The sequence below is a fragment of the Eulemur rufifrons genome, chromosome 3, assembly GCF_041146395.1.
Source record: "Eulemur rufifrons isolate Redbay chromosome 3, OSU_ERuf_1, whole genome shotgun sequence".
Lineage (NCBI taxonomy): Eukaryota > Metazoa > Chordata > Mammalia > Primates > Lemuridae > Eulemur > Eulemur rufifrons.
This window is the reverse complement of record NC_090985.1, coordinates 27,252,924-27,268,049: the sequence shown is the minus strand read 5'-3', so window position 1 is coordinate 27,268,049 and position 15,126 is coordinate 27,252,924. Positions and strand designations below refer to the sequence as shown.

The following is a 15,126-nucleotide window of genomic DNA, read 5'->3' as shown; positions in this document are numbered from 1 at the left end:
AGGCTGTCCTGTGTCCTCGCCCATCAGGGATCGTTAACGCTGGCTTCACTCGCTTTTGCCTTCAGGACCCAGGACATGCATCCAGTCTTCGCTTCTTTCTTTTCTTTTTCTTTTTTTTAAAAGGTCAGTCAAGTGAAGCAGTGGGAGTGGAGAAGGAACAAAGGAATCTATAACTGGTTGTGATCAATTAGTTGTAAACACCGCTGCACTCGGACCAGCCGCATCCAGTCTTTTCTCACCTGTACGGGGTCTCCTGGTGGTGAAGCCATCCCCACTGTGAGCGATGTGCACTGGATATCATATTGCTCTCTCTGGCCTGGACCCTGGTCCTGCTGGGCCCCAGCAGCCAGGCAGGGACCAAACATTGTGCACACGACACGGCCACCTGTGGGTGGAGGAGGCTGATGGGCCTGGGAAGGCAGGAGACACCAGCTCTCTGGGTGTGTCTTTGAGGGAGATCCCGTTGAGCTCCCGCCCCTGCTGCATCCTCACAGAGACACGGCGACTGCCAGCCAGGGCAGGCACGGTGGAGAGGGGCGGCAGCGGCAGCCTCCACGGCCCCACGAAGAAGGGGTCTCAGAACCACAAGAGGGGAGGGCTTCCTGGGACATGGTCGCGGCAAGACTGGAAGATGGTTGACACTGAGCTTGGAAAAGGGATTCCAAGTAAGAATTTTGCAACTGAGTACTATCCTAAAAATAATGAAAAAATTAGCAGAAAAATCAATGTTTTTGACCTTAAAGAACTAAAAAAGGAGTTGGAACTTTCAATTACAATAAAGTGTTCCATTAGGAGCAGAAAAGAGGGAATAAAAATGAAACCATATTTTATTATATGTTAGATATATAATAACACCATTCAGAGGCTGGGCTCAGTGGCTCACACCTGTAATCCTAGCACTCTGGGAGGCCCAGGTGGGAGGATCGCTTGAGCTCAGGGGTTCGAGACCAGCTTGAGCAAGAGAGAGAGAGACCCCCCCATCTCTACTAAAAATCGAAAAAATTAGCTGGGCGTGGTGACATGTGCTTGTAGTCCCAGCTACTGGGGAGGCTGAGGCAGAAGGATGGCTAGAGCCCAGGAGTTTGAGGTTGCTGTGAGCTAGGCTGACGCCACAGCACTCTACTCAGGGCAACAGAGTGAGACTCTGTTTCAAAAAGAACAAAACAACAAAACACCATTGGGATACAAACAATGAACAATTGCTGATATGGTTGTTTTGTTTTTTTTTTTTCGTAACACAGAGCCTGGCTCTGTCACACGGGCTAGAGTGCAGTGGCATCATCATAGCTCACTGCAGCCTTGGACTCCTGGGCTCGAGCCATCCTGCCTCAGCCTCCTGAGTAGCTGGGACTACAGGTGTGAGCCATCATGTGTGGCTGTTTTTTAAATTTTACTTTTTGTAGAGACGAGGTCTCACTATGTTGCTCAGGTTGGTCTTGAACTCCTAGCCTCAAGCAATACTCCTGCCTTGGTCTCCCAGAGTGCTATGATTACAGGCATGAGCCACCTTGCCCAGCCCAGCTGACATTCTCAAAGCCAGCATTTTGGGTTGTAACTAGTAGGTTTCTAGTATATGTGTGTATGTATTTTGGGGTAATCTCATTTTTTGTGATTAATTCAATGGCAGATTTGACATGATTTCCTGAGAAGTCACTCTAGCAGATTTCTCAAGATCGATCAACTTTCAACCCTCAAGAAACAAGCGAGTGTCTCAGAGCCAAGCTGCGGGAGGCAGGTGGGACCGGCCAGGGTGTCTGCAGAGGCCCGGCCGGGGGAGGGGGGATTGGAGGGGTGGTGGGGGAGTCGGGCTGATGACACTTGTCTGAGGAGAGTCGCTGGGGGGCTGTGGGGAGTGAGGGCGGAGGGGAAGGTGGATGAAAGACAGAAGCGGGTCTCCCTTAGGGAACTGGATGTGGGGGTGCTTCAGGAGGACCCCTGGAGAGCCTGAGAATTTGAGGGCAGACAGACTTAGTCCCGGCAGGGCAGTCTATAGGGCAAGGGCACGAGCTGTCCCCATGACCCTGCAGCTGGGGCAAAGGGAGCCCTGGCAGCGTTGGGCACCGGCCAGGCTGAGTGCGGTGAGACAAGGCAGTTGAAGTTGCTTCTGCCAGGGGAGTTACAGCCCCAGGACCCTTCCCAACAAGAGTGGGCTTTGGACCCTTGCTGCAAACGGAGGAATGACTGTCTAATGATGGCCCTTTCTTCCTGTGTGCCCACTAATGGTGCCCTCAGCAGAAGTCCATGGAGAACACACCAATAGTTGAGCACGTCTGCCTGGTGGCTTGTCCCAACGAGGGGCCACGTCACAGGAAGAGGCTGTTAGAAAAGACTTACTGCAGATGCCTTTGTCTCCTAGGGCTGCCTAACTAACTGCCACAGACTTGGTGCTCACCACAACACACGTGTTCTTTGGCAGTTCTAGGAACCAGAAATCCACAGTCAGTGTTGCTGGCCTAAGATGAGGTGTTGGCAGGGCTGGTTTCTTCTGGAGGCTTCTTCCTCGCCTCTTCCAGCTTTCGGCTGTCAGCATTCCTTGGCTTGTGGCTACATCACGCCAATCTCCACTTCCATCCACACATCGCCTTCACCTCTTCTGTAGTCAAATCTTCCTGTGTCCCCACCTCTTCTACTGACCCTGGTGATTACGTTCGACTCACCTGGATACTCTTATCTCAATATACTTAATTGCATATTTTGCCATATGAGGTGACATTCACAGGATCCAGGCATTAAGACTGGACATCTTGGGGGACCTAGCACGATAGGATTTTGGCTAGGTTGAGTGAATTGGGGGAGGGCTTAAGGAAGTGGGGTATTGACCTAGGTTAGAGGCTGTAGGGAAATGGGGGTGATTTTATGATCACGTATCTAATGGTCTTATTTAGGAGGAGGGGCGACTAGGGGAGGCTGAAGCTGCGATCAGTACAGCAGCAGCTGTCACTCATAGCAGCCAGGCTAAGTTGTTAGCACACCGGGACCTGCAATTGCCTGTTCCCTACCTCCTTGTCCAGGGTCTGCCACACCCACTAGATTGCTGAGCAGAAAGCTTGAATTACCTTTTGTCCCAGGCATGGTCCTAAAGTCATACCTCATGCCCTCTCTGGGGGTCAGCTGCCTGGGATGGTGCTTCTGTTGAAGATCAATGCTCCCCTCCAGGGAAGGGGCCCACCGCTGACAGCAGCTCTCACACCTCTCTGTGTCATTCACTCTAGTATAATAATTTTAGTCTAAAATATAAACTGGTTACACCTGCCTGAATTTATACCCAGGAAGCCTTTCAAAAAAAAAAAAAAAGGAAGAAAGAAAATAGCATCACTGCTACATGTGGCAGATTTCACCTGCTGCATCTGAAGTCTTCCTAATTTCATCCTTAAAGTATAATTTCTACTCTCTCATCTACGACTAGTATTGGTTCATTTTCTAGAATCAGAACAGCTGGTTAGAGGGCTGAAAACCACCGTAAGGAAGTTATATGTGCAAATTTGGTTTGCGATTTGCCATTTTCTTCAAAATGCTCAATGACCAGGAAGGATGAGCAATTATATTCCAGGTATTTGTAGGTGTTGAGAGAAGAATCTTTCAAAAGTCAGTGTCTGGACACCCCACAGATTACTTTCCAGTCAAAAGGGGAAAACACAGTTGAGCATGGAGGGAAATCTCAGGATCTCGCTTGTCCAGGGTCAGTCCCAGCATGGCCGGGGCTGGGGCACCAGATTTGCATCTTTGCTGTCTGCGTCAGAAGTGCACGTCTCCCACGAGGCCTTCTATACAAAAACGCTTCACCTAGGTCCCTCAAGCTTTCATAGAGCACGTCCAGGAAATAGTACAAGGACAACCTGGCCGGGCACAGTGGCTCATGCCTGTAATCCCAGCGCTTTGGGAGGCCAGGAGCTCAAGAACAGCCTGGGCAACACAGATCCTGTCTCTAAAAAGAAATAAAAAATTAGCCAGGTGCGGTGGCATGTGCCTGCCTAATCAAGCCAGCCCTGTGCTACTGTGACCAGCTCTTACAGAACAGCAGCCTGCTTGATGCGTGGGTCTGGGATGAACCCTGGTTGGTAAACTGACTAAAAGGAACATCTTTTGAGGTCGACTGGTGAAAAGGAAGTGTGCGCTTGGAATCAGAATGAAAAATGACAGGGTGGAAAGTTGGAGGTCACTGCCTGAAAGCAGCAGGCTATAAAACAGCATACAGGACATATCACAGAATTTTGGTTAAAAAAAATGTACATACACATGCCCAGAAAAAGGTCCCTAAGAAACTGGAAAAGGTTTTTTTAAAATTTTAAATTAATTTAAATTATTTTTTTAAATTTTGGTAAAATACACGTAAAACTTACCATCCTAAAGTGTAAAATTGGGTGGCATTAAGCACATTTGCAATGTTGTTCAACCACCGTCATTGTCTAGTTCTAGAACTTTTCATCATCCCAAATGGAAACCCAGATCCATTGAGCACTCACTCCCATTTCCCCTCCCCCATCCCTTGGCAACCAGCAGTCTGCTTCCTGTCTGTATGGATTTGCCTATTCTGCACATTTTCTTTTTCTTTCTTTTTTGAGACAGAGTCTCACTCTGTTGCCCAGGCTAGAGCGCCATGGCGTCAGCGTAGCCCACAGCAACCTCAAACTCCTGGGCTCAAGCAATCCTCCTGCCTCAGCCTCCCCAGTAGCTGGGACTACAGGCATGTGCCACCATGCCTGGCTAATTTTTTCTGTACATTTTTAGTTGTCCAGCTAATTTCTTTGTGTTTTTAGTAGAGACGGGGTCTCGCTCTTGCTCAGGCTGGTCTCGAACTCCTGAGCTCAAACGATCTGCCCACCTTGGCCTCCCAAGTGCTAGGATTACAGGCGTGAGCCACTGTGCCCAGCCTGCACATTTTCTATAAATGGAATCATACAGTACGTGGCCTTTTGGGTCTGGCTTCGTCCTCACTTAGGGTAATTTGTTCGAGGTTTGTCCATGTTGTAGATGTGTCAATGATTCATTCCTGTTTATGGCTGAATAGTATACTCCTGTACGAATATACCAGCGTTTATCCATTTGCTGAATGCACTAACAGTTTTTTGGGATTTAGGATTTTCTACATGTAAGATTATGTCATCTGTGAATAGAGTTTTATTTCTTCCTTTCTATTTTTTATTTTATTTATTTATTTATTTATTTATTTTTTTGAGACAGAGTCTCACTCTGTTGCCCGGGCTAGAGTGAGTGCCGTGGCTTCAGCCTAGCTCACAGCAACCTCAAACTCCTGGGCTCAAGCGATCCTCCTGCCTCAGCCTCCCGAGTAGCTGGGACTACAGGCATGCACCACCATGCCCGGCTAATTTTTTGTATATATATATTTTAGTTGTCCATATAATTTCTTTCTATTTTTAGTAGAGACGAGGTCTCACTCTTGCTCAGGCTGGTCTCGAACTCCTGACCTCGAGCGATCCACCCGCCTCGGCCTCCCAGAGTGCTAGGATTACAGGCGTGAGCCACCGCGCCCGGCCTACTTCTTCCTTTCTAATCTGTGTGCCTTTGATCTGTTTTCTCACCTGCTTGCTCTCTTCAGGAGTGTACACGACAGCAGTGGTAAAGTGGCGTCCTTGTCTTGTTCCTGATCTTGGAGCAAAGGCTTTCAGTCTTTCACTTGAAAATTCTTTTGACTTGTTTTCTAATTTTCTTCAATGTGATAACAATTCCTTCTTGTGTAAGAATAAAAGGTTATTTTTTTTTTTAAGTCAATGCCTAAAAATGTTTGGGCAAATTTAAAGAAAGCCTTTCCCCTGGGGGTAAAATAACCCCCATGATTATTGTCTCATTTTGTCATCAATGCATTGAGTTAAAGTCAGATTCAAAAGTTTTAAACAAGGCCAGGCACAGTGGCTCATGCCTGTAATCCTAGCACTTTGTAAGGCCTAGGTGGGAGGATCGCTTGAGGACAGGAGTTTGAGACCTCAGCCTCAGCAACATAGCAAGACCCATCTCTACAAAAAATAAAAATATTAGCCAGGTGTGGGGGCACACCTATTCTGGAGGCTGATGCGGGAGAATTGCTTTAGCCCAGGAGTTGAGGTTGCAGTGAGCTTTGATGACACCACTGCACTCTACCCAAGGTGACAGAGTGAGATTCTGTCTCAAGAAAAAAAAAAAGTTCATGCTTCTGAAGACTCAATATTTTTAACATGTCTGTTCTTTCCAAACTGATCTCTAACCTCAATGAAATCCCAATCACAACAATCCCTCTGCTAACTTTTCAGATAAAAACACACTGAGGGACAGTTAAGAAAATGAATAGGCAAGCCCCAGGCTGGGAGTAAATATATGGAAAACAAGTATCTGACAACAAAGACTAGTGTCCAGAACACCTAAAGAACTCCTGTTGCTCAGTAACAAAATAAATAGCCCAATTTTTAAAAAGAGCAAAATATTTGAGATGTTTCACAAAAAAGACATATAAATGGCTAATAAGTACAGGAAGAGTTGCCTGGCATCATTGGATATTGAGAAAACACAAGTTAAAATGAGATAGCACACACATCCACTAGAAAGTCTAAAATGATAAAAGATAGCAATACTTCTCTGAAGTATCGGTGAGAATGTGGAGCAACTGGAATGTTTATAGTGTGGCAGTTTTTAAAAAAGTTAAACATATACTTACCATATGTCCCCAAAATTTCATAGTTTACTTGCCCATGAGAAATAGGAACACATGTATTTGTACATACATGTCCAAACTGAAAACCATCCAATGTCCCATTCATCAACAGGTAAACAGGTGAACAGGCAGCGGCAGATTCATCCCATGGGACATTATCACAAATGAAAAAGAATGAACTTCTGATACATGTAACACGGATACTCAAGAACATCATTTTGAGTGAATCATTTTGAGTGAAAGGAGCCAGAAATGAGAGCACATATGATAACAGTTCTAGAAGCACCTGAAGTGTAAGAAGCCATCTATAGTGGTACGAGGCCAGACCAAGGCTGGGTGTGGCAGCTCACACCTGTAATCCCAGCACTCTGGGAGGCTGAGGCGGGAGGATCGCTTGAGCTCAGGAGTTTGAGACCAGCCTGAGCAAGAGAGTGAGACCCCTTCTCTACTGAAAAAAAAAAAAAACAAAGAGGCCAGACCAGAGTTGGCCCAAGTGGGAGTGGGATCGGCCCCTGAAGGGCTGGAGGGAGCCTGCCCAGTGCTGACAATGTTCTCATCTTTTTTTTTTTTTTTTAATTTCCTTACAAAATCAAATGTGAACAAAACAATGTTGTCATCTTCCTGGCTACCGGATGCTTACATTTGAAAAAATAAAAAATCACTGAACTGTTCATTCAATGGTTTGTACTGTATGTAAATTAAATCTCAATAAAGTTGGTAAAAGAACACCAAGGCGGTGGTTGCCCTTTGCGGGGAGCAGGAGGACTCGAGGACTTCTGGGTGGATGGTGCCAGCCTGTCTGTGAATCTGTGCTTACTTGCCAGAGGGTGTTCCTGTGCGAACAAGTCAGTGAGCTCTACATTTATGTGCCCTTTTCTCTATATAAATTACTACTTAATTAAAATAATGAAAACCAGTCAGAGAAGCAGGGGAGACCCTGAGCAGGTCACCCTCCCGCTCCTGTGCACACGGTCTGTGGCGCCAGGCAGGTGTGTGATCTAGCTAGCAGGAAGGCAGAACAATGAAGTTGAGTAATGTGGAAACTTTCAGTTTCAAATGTACTTTTGGCCAGGTCTTTAGATTTGACATCCCGTTCTGCTTTGTAACAGAAGTCACCTCACCGTCCTCCCGACAGGCCCTCGGGCCACTGAGCCCTCGAGCCACGAGCGAGTGGCCACTGTTGGAGCTGGTTAGTGTTTCCGTCTTTGTGTGAACAGAGGGGTTGGATTTATTATACATATACATTGTTATTTGATGGCATTTATTCTATTTTTGTAAATACCCGTGTATGTGCTTATCAGAACTATGTATCTTTCCACAGTAGGAATATACAGTGAACGTATGCGTGCGCCATTCCCTCTCCGTGTGGGGAGCTGCCAGCTCCGCCCTCACCGCGGTGGCCCATGCACGGACACATCTCTCTCTCTACCTGCTCTCACAATCAAAATGTATTTCTTTTTCTTTGGTTTACAGGAAGGTGTGAGACTTACCTGCAATTCTTCGTGCTAGAGAAAAGCTGTTGCTCCCGAGGGGCAGATCATGAGGCAAAGTGTATGAATAGTGGTTAAACGGTCACTCTGAGGCAGTGGTTCTCATCTTGGGGCGATTCTGCCTCCACTTCCCCAGAGACACACAGCAATGCCTGGAGAAACCTTCCGTTGTCACAGCTGGGGAGGGAGTGCTGCTGGTTTCCAGTGGTAGAGGCCAGGGCTGCTGCTACAGTGTGCAGCACACGGGACAGTCCCCACACCAAAGCCCCTTACGACATACAGCGCACTTACCATTTACACTGCACTTATCGTATTTAGTCCTCACAACCACCACTTTAAGGATGAGGAAACTGAGACTCAAGAGACCCAAGAACACCAGAAAATAAAACTCTGAAGAATGACATCCTTTTGACATTTTCTTCAGATGAAGTAAATGTCAAAAATCTAAAGATGGAACTAATTTTGCACATGGGAGTGTATATTTATCTGAAGGACATTCCCTCAACTCTCCACCCCGCTTGGGGTCTCTGTCCCTGGGATTTCTCTTCGTCCCTCTTGCTGCAGACACTAGTTCTAACTGCTCCTGGCTCTACAGCTCACAGAGATTCTAGCAAGACTAGGGTGGGTCTGGGTGACCAAAGCTAACAATTCCCTTAATAAGCGACCCGCCTAAGAAGGGATTCCTGGAGTCTGGACTGATTGTTAGAATATCAAGATTGCAAAGCGAATTCCTTCATAGATGAGCATCACTTTTCCTATTTTCAGCTTTGCATTTCATAAGTGAAGATGGCATGAAAAGGTTAACTTATGCTGGGCTGCCCTTCTGTGGTAAAGTCCTTGACTTGTTCAGAAGGGGAAAAAAAAAAAAAAGAAACTAATAATTAGTGAGAGCTTTCCTGATAATTATTGGGAGCATTTTTATGTGTTATTTTATATGACAAGTCACCTGAAAAATTTTAAATAATTTCAAGAAATAGAACCAAAAGAAAGGATATTACAGCAATAACTTTACTGGTAACACCTTTTTAATAGGTCAAAGTAACTGTACAGTTCATTATATTCTTCCTGAGAATAATTTATATCCCCCAACAAACTAAAGGGAGGGTGTATTTTTCAAAATTACTTAACAGAATGGATGGTGTAACTGGACATCAAAAGAAAACCAAATCCCTCTGTTTTGCTTAATTCTTTCCTGGGAAGACAGACACAATGAAGGGTTAGTTAACTCCAGTGGCTGTAAAATAGTCAACATGGCTTTAATCTTTCTTTATAAATTATATAAAAACGGGGAACAGGGATGGTTCTGGAACTTCTTCTCAATGCAGTTTGGAGGTGCGCTGGTACAAAGCATTTCTGCTTCCAAGAGAAATAACATTGCTACAAAAAACTGGCACATTATTCTGGTGAAAAAAGACAAGAGTTTTTAGTTGTGTTCTACAGCTAGTTCCCAACCAAATGCTTCACATGTCCACATGAAAGTACAAGGCAGGAAAGACAGAAAGGGTTGCAGTTTTTTTCTGAAATGACTCAAGTCTTCAAAATATAGCTTTTATATTCTTTCTTTGTAAAGTGGAATTAGCATATTGCAACTGAAGGGTGTTCTAATAAACAAAAGTTCCAGTCTGGATAGTAATTCTATGGTAGGCAAAAGAACTCTCAGCCTCTTGGGTTTCCCAGAATTCTTCACTCCTGCCCTCCTTGTCCACCACGCAGCTAAGCGAGTTCAGGAACCAGCATGTCACCCCAGCCGCCCCCATTAGAACACATCCTTAACGTGAACATAAATGTTCTCCATGATTCTTAAAAGCTTCTTATGTACAATTTTGATTCTCAGAAAAATGCCATATTTTGGATCCCAGACATTTCTGAATATCATGATTGAAAAAAACAAAACAAAACAAAAAACAAACCCAAATCAAAATGTAGTTAGATTTATATATGAGGGAGAAGATTTTCAGCCAGATGTCATTTGAAAAAGTTGGAGCTGTAAGTGCTGGCGACTGAAGACCCAGGGCTAACTCCTCGCTGCTGGTGGAAGGCTGGAGAACATCCTGAAAGGAGGGGAAAGACGTGCTCCTCAGGGGGCTCAGTGCGGTCTTGCCTGCCCCAGCATTTTCAGTCTTGCTTGGTCAATGACGTCGAGTAAGTTTTTGGCGTCCACAGCCAGAGCGTGAGCAGCAGTCAGCATCTGCTTCTTGTACTCCTGCTGCAGGCTGGTCATGACATACTGCTGGGCCAGCTTCATCTTGTTGATGAGCTCACCCAGGTCAGAGTTCAATAGTTTCTGTGCCATCTCAATCTGAAAGGACAAGAGAGAGGTCAGGACAGCTGCTTCCAATGAACTTTTCAGGGAATTTTTATGAGCCTTTCTTTGGGTGTCTCCATGAGAAGCAGCTTACTTTCTTCTCCTCAAATAAATCTTCCTTAGAAGCAACAGGATGTAAACTCAATCTTTCCTTTAGAAACTCAGCCGGCGTAGTGTGCCTACGTGTTGCCATGCACACACACACCCAGCAGTCCCGGTTCCTTCCATTCAAACCCCTTCCTGATACCATGACTGACTGACTCTCCATTTTGTGATCACTGTTCAGAATTTCTTTCTTTCCTTTAGAGATGAGGTCTTGCCATGTTGCCCAGGCTGGAGTGCAGTAGCTCTTCACAAGCACGATCCCACTACTGATCAGTACAGGAGTTCTGACCTGTTCCATTTCCAGCCTGGGCCATTTTATCCCTTCTTAGGCAACCTGGTGGGCCCCTTCTCCCAGGAGGTCATACTGATGCTAAACTTAGTGCGGGCCCCCGATCGGCGTAGTGCGTTACAGCCCAGAACTCCCAGGCTCAAGTGATCCTCACACCTCAGCCTCCCGAATACTGGGACTACAGGCACATGCCACCGCACCTGGCTAATTTTTCTATTTTTTTTGTAAAGATGGGGTCTCACTTACTCAGGCTGGTCTGGAACTCCTGACCTCAAGCCATCCTCCTGACCTCAGCCTCCCAGAGTGCTAGGATTACAGGCAGGTACCGCCACGCCCAGCTAGACCTTATTAATCTCAGTGATGGGTAGGGCTTTTGTTTCATAACAGAATCATAGAATCTGACAGAATCTCAGAGATCATCTGGTCCAAACACTCTCACATCAGAGTGGAAAACTGAGATACAGAGTATGTGCTGAAGGCCACACAGCTTGTCAGTCTCCAGTCTCACGCTTTTTCTATTACGTCAACTCCATCCATCTTAAGACCCTGCTTTGCTATGCGAGATATGGTTTAAGGATGTCATGGGACACCCTTGCCCTGCCTTGTCATAAGTTCCAGACGCTTCCAAACTTATCAGAGGTTAGAAGTGGGGCAGCAGTGGTGGAAGCAGCTAGAGACTCCGCCCTACAGGGTTAGAATGCTTTGCATGGCAGAGTCTCAGGATCCTCCTTATCTATTTATTTAACCAATGATGATTTATCCATTTGCTCTTTTATCAATTATTGGTTACTTCTTATGCACAAGGTGCTTGGTGCTGCAGACACAAGAAGGAATTAGACATGTTTGTACTCACGGTCTGGAGGGGAGCAGCATGCACAGAAGCCCCTACACTATACTGGAATGACTCATACAGTGGAAAGGCACACAGCCGAGGGCAACTCCTCCTGCCTCGGAAGATCGGGAAACTTCACAGAAGAACTTGTCTGAATCTGGCCTAGACAGTAAAAAGTAGGCTGGCTCAACTGTGAAGGGCATCGTAAGCTACACCAAGTTGACTGTTACACCCTGTTGAACTTGATAATGGGGAGGCATAAGAGATATTTAGGAAAGGGAATGAGATAATCGGGAGAGATGTTTTAGAAAGATGGCTCTGGTAGCCATGTAGAAGTTGAACGGAAGTAGGGGAGAGATAAGAGGCAGAGAAACCGTCTAAGGTTGCCATGGCAATTCAGGGCAGAGGTGAAGGTGGCTCTGAGGGTGAAGAGGACCAATCTGAGATCTGATAAGTGATGGAAGGTGTAAGGCTGTTTGTATTTGTGTATGTAGGGAGTTGATGGGGTCAGGGGTGGTGAGTGCATGGTGGTGCTCACCATGGAAACGAGGAAAAGCAGATTATTCCTGCCAACAACAGACAGGTAGAGATCAGAGATCACAGGTATGGGAGGAATCAAATACTCGAATCTATAGAAGTGGAGAGGACTAATGAGGCGAAAAAGTATCCTTCGGGAAAACAAGTGGAGAGCCTTGCGTGGTGGTGTATATGGCAGTCCCAGCTACTCAGGAGGCTGAGGCGGGAGGATCCCTTGAGCACAGTCCAGCCTGCAGTGAGCTGTGACTGCACTCCAGCCTGGGCAACAGAGTGAGGCTTCAGCTCATAAAAGACAAAGAAAAAGAAAACAAGTGGTAGCACCTTGGGGGACGACCACACTCAAGGGTGGCAGAAAACAAGAGCCGAGGGAAGGGTCTCAGCAGGAGACGAGTGAGTGAGGAAGGCTCAGGATCCAAGGCCGGGCTCTCAAGGAGTCAGGACAGGGGGATAGGGGAGCAAGGACCTGGCAATTGGGAGGCCTCTGGAGACCTCAAAAGGCAAAGGAGACAGATTCCTCAACTGCTGGGAGCAGGGACCAGGTGTGGCTGCCAGGGAAGGGCTGCTCTTTCAGGAAGCACAGTGGGGCAGAGGGGAGGGAGGGTGACACAGGATTGAGGAAAGGCTCTTCTTCTTTTAAAAAATAAGTAACTTATGCAGGAGGGCAATGTGTGTGTATAAGAATCGGGGTAGGCCGGGCGCGGTGGCTCACGCCTGTAATCCTAGCACTCTGGGAGGCCGAGGCGGGTGGATCGCTCAAGGTCAGGAGTTTGAGACCAGCCTGAGCAAGAGCAAGACCCCGTCTCTACTAAAAATAGAAAGAAATTATATGGACAACTAAAAATATATATATAGAAAAATTAGCCGGGCATAGTGGCACATGCCTGTAGTCCCAGCTACTCGGGAGGCTGAGGCAGGAGGATCGCTTGAGCCCAGGAGTTTGAGGTTGCTGTGAGCTAGGCTGACGCCACGGCACTCACTCTAGCCTGGGCAACAAAGTGAGGCTCTGTCTCAAAAAAAAAAAAAAAAAAAAAAAGAATCGGGGCAGTTAGATTACTTTAGGCTTTATCAGCTAGAGTAGGTGTTGACAAATGGTCCTGTCAAAAACACCCACTTGTTAGGACACTGTTTTCTTGCTTCTGGTGGAATATGGAACTCTCACTTTTGGGCAAAATTGATGTTCATGACAGAAAACCAACCAGAGTCCCAGTGAAACAAGTGGATGAGCGAATTCCCTATTTTGCTAGGAATTTAAAGTTATACTGTGGCAACTAGTCAGGGGCATTTCTAAAATGATTTAAATGGTTTTATGCAGGTGAATTGATGCCATTTACAAAGAAGCCACCAACAGTAGCTGTGTCCAACTGTCCTTCAGTAATCAATGCCCAGTTCATCAAAAGTGACATCACCTGGACATCACGTGCTTCTGGATATGATATCCTGAGAAGGATTAAACATCATCTATGTAGTATTCCCAGCTGGAGATGCAAAACATCAATCTAATCAGGAAGAAACACTGATTTTTATAGACTATCCCTCAACCTAACTTTAAGAATACTCCATAAAATAATTGAGCCTGTATTTGTCAAAAATGTCAATGTCATGAAAGACAGGCTGAAGAACCGTTCCAGATGGAAGGAGGCCGAAGAGACGGGACATGCGACGTGTGATCCTGGGCTGGCTCTCTTACGAGAAGGAAAGCACTACGGGGACAACTGCTGACACCGCACACGACCTGCAGAGCGGCAGAGCGTACTGCATCAGTGTTAAGGTTCTGGAACATGGTGACTAGTGGTTACGTAGGAAAATGGCCTTATTATCAGAAAATATAAACTGAAATATTAAAGGGTGAGAGGCAGGATATAGGCAGCCTATTCTCAAATGGCTCAGAAGCAGTGATGTTTGTGTACTTACACAGACAATGTAGAGGGAGAATGAAAATGTGCTGACATGTTAAAAACTAGTCAAGGAAATTTAGGAGTTCTCTGTGTTAATCTTGTAACTTTTCTGTAACTTTGAAATAATTTCAAAATAAAAGAACAACAACGACAACAACAAACAGTGCCCACGCAGCTCTAGAGAGAAGGGTGGACAGCGGACAGCTGGAGGTGGAAGGGAGGGGGCCGCAGCCTGCAGACCTGGGACTTCCCAGTGGGGACGCACCCGCCCGCACACATCCATCCAACTCCACCCCAGAGTGCACGCCTTCAGACTGGAGTAAACGAATGCAGGTGCTTCCTTTGTTAGTCATATAAATGAAGCAAAATTGTCAAAAAGTGGCAAAATGATGATTGTTGCTGGGAGACAGTATCTTGGGTGAACTTTGATTCCTTAAAAAGCATGTAAGGAAGGAGATACGATGGCTGCCCATTCATCTCAGCACCCTCCACTCTGAGGCCCACGGCAGCTCCAGCAACTGCCCGAGTGCTTTCCTCGTCCAATGCTCACAGCCACCCTGTGTCTCAGGTGAGGACCCTCACGATGGCTCTGCAGAGGGCTGACAGTGGAGAGCTGAGATCTGGGTGCTGCTCCACACCACCTCTATGCTGTAAGATGAACAGCCCAGTCCTGGCTGGGACCAGCATTAGTGAGAAGGTCATTGCCCGCAGGGCAGTCAAAGCCTCCGTTGGGCACGGACTGCAGAGATGTCATCAGCACCACAGCCATCCCTGGATATGTCCCCACCCAGTGTCAAGAGAGCAGCAAGGGAGAGACTGTGCCCTACCTCTCGGTGGGTGCTGGCTGGTAGGGTGGGAATGGTCTCATCCACAGTGGCCAATAAAGTCCTCAAGGCCAAGCCGACTTCCTAACAGATAAGAATCACAACCAGTATTAGAGCACACACAAGGGAGTTTCATGCCAATACTGATAATTTTTCCTTTCAGTTTATATATTTTGTTTCCTATCCATCAGTTTCAAAGAAAACTT

The 15,126-nt window shown here is 46.4% G+C and overlaps 1 protein-coding gene across 50 annotated transcripts in view; it reads right to left on the bottom strand.

Annotated features, from left to right (window-relative positions):
• Positions 1 to 8,593: 8,593 nt before the first annotated feature.
• The window catches only part of PTK2 (protein tyrosine kinase 2), a 266,149-nt gene continuing 259,616 nt past the window's right edge, over positions 8,594 to 15,126 (bottom strand). For 35 of the 50 annotated variants that reach the window (XM_069466821.1, XM_069466823.1, XM_069466828.1 and 32 more), the window contains 2 exons: positions 14,924 to 15,004; positions 8,594 to 10,432 (listed from right to left, as the gene is read on the bottom strand). In XM_069466821.1, the coding sequence (XP_069322922.1) occupies positions 10,220 to 10,432; positions 14,924 to 15,004 (294 nt within the window). In that variant the 3' untranslated portion in view covers positions 8,594 to 10,219. The remainder of the gene's footprint in view (positions 10,433 to 14,923; positions 15,005 to 15,126) is intronic. The other 15 variants (XM_069466831.1, XM_069466843.1, XM_069466844.1 and 12 more) reach the window with 3 other exon arrangements.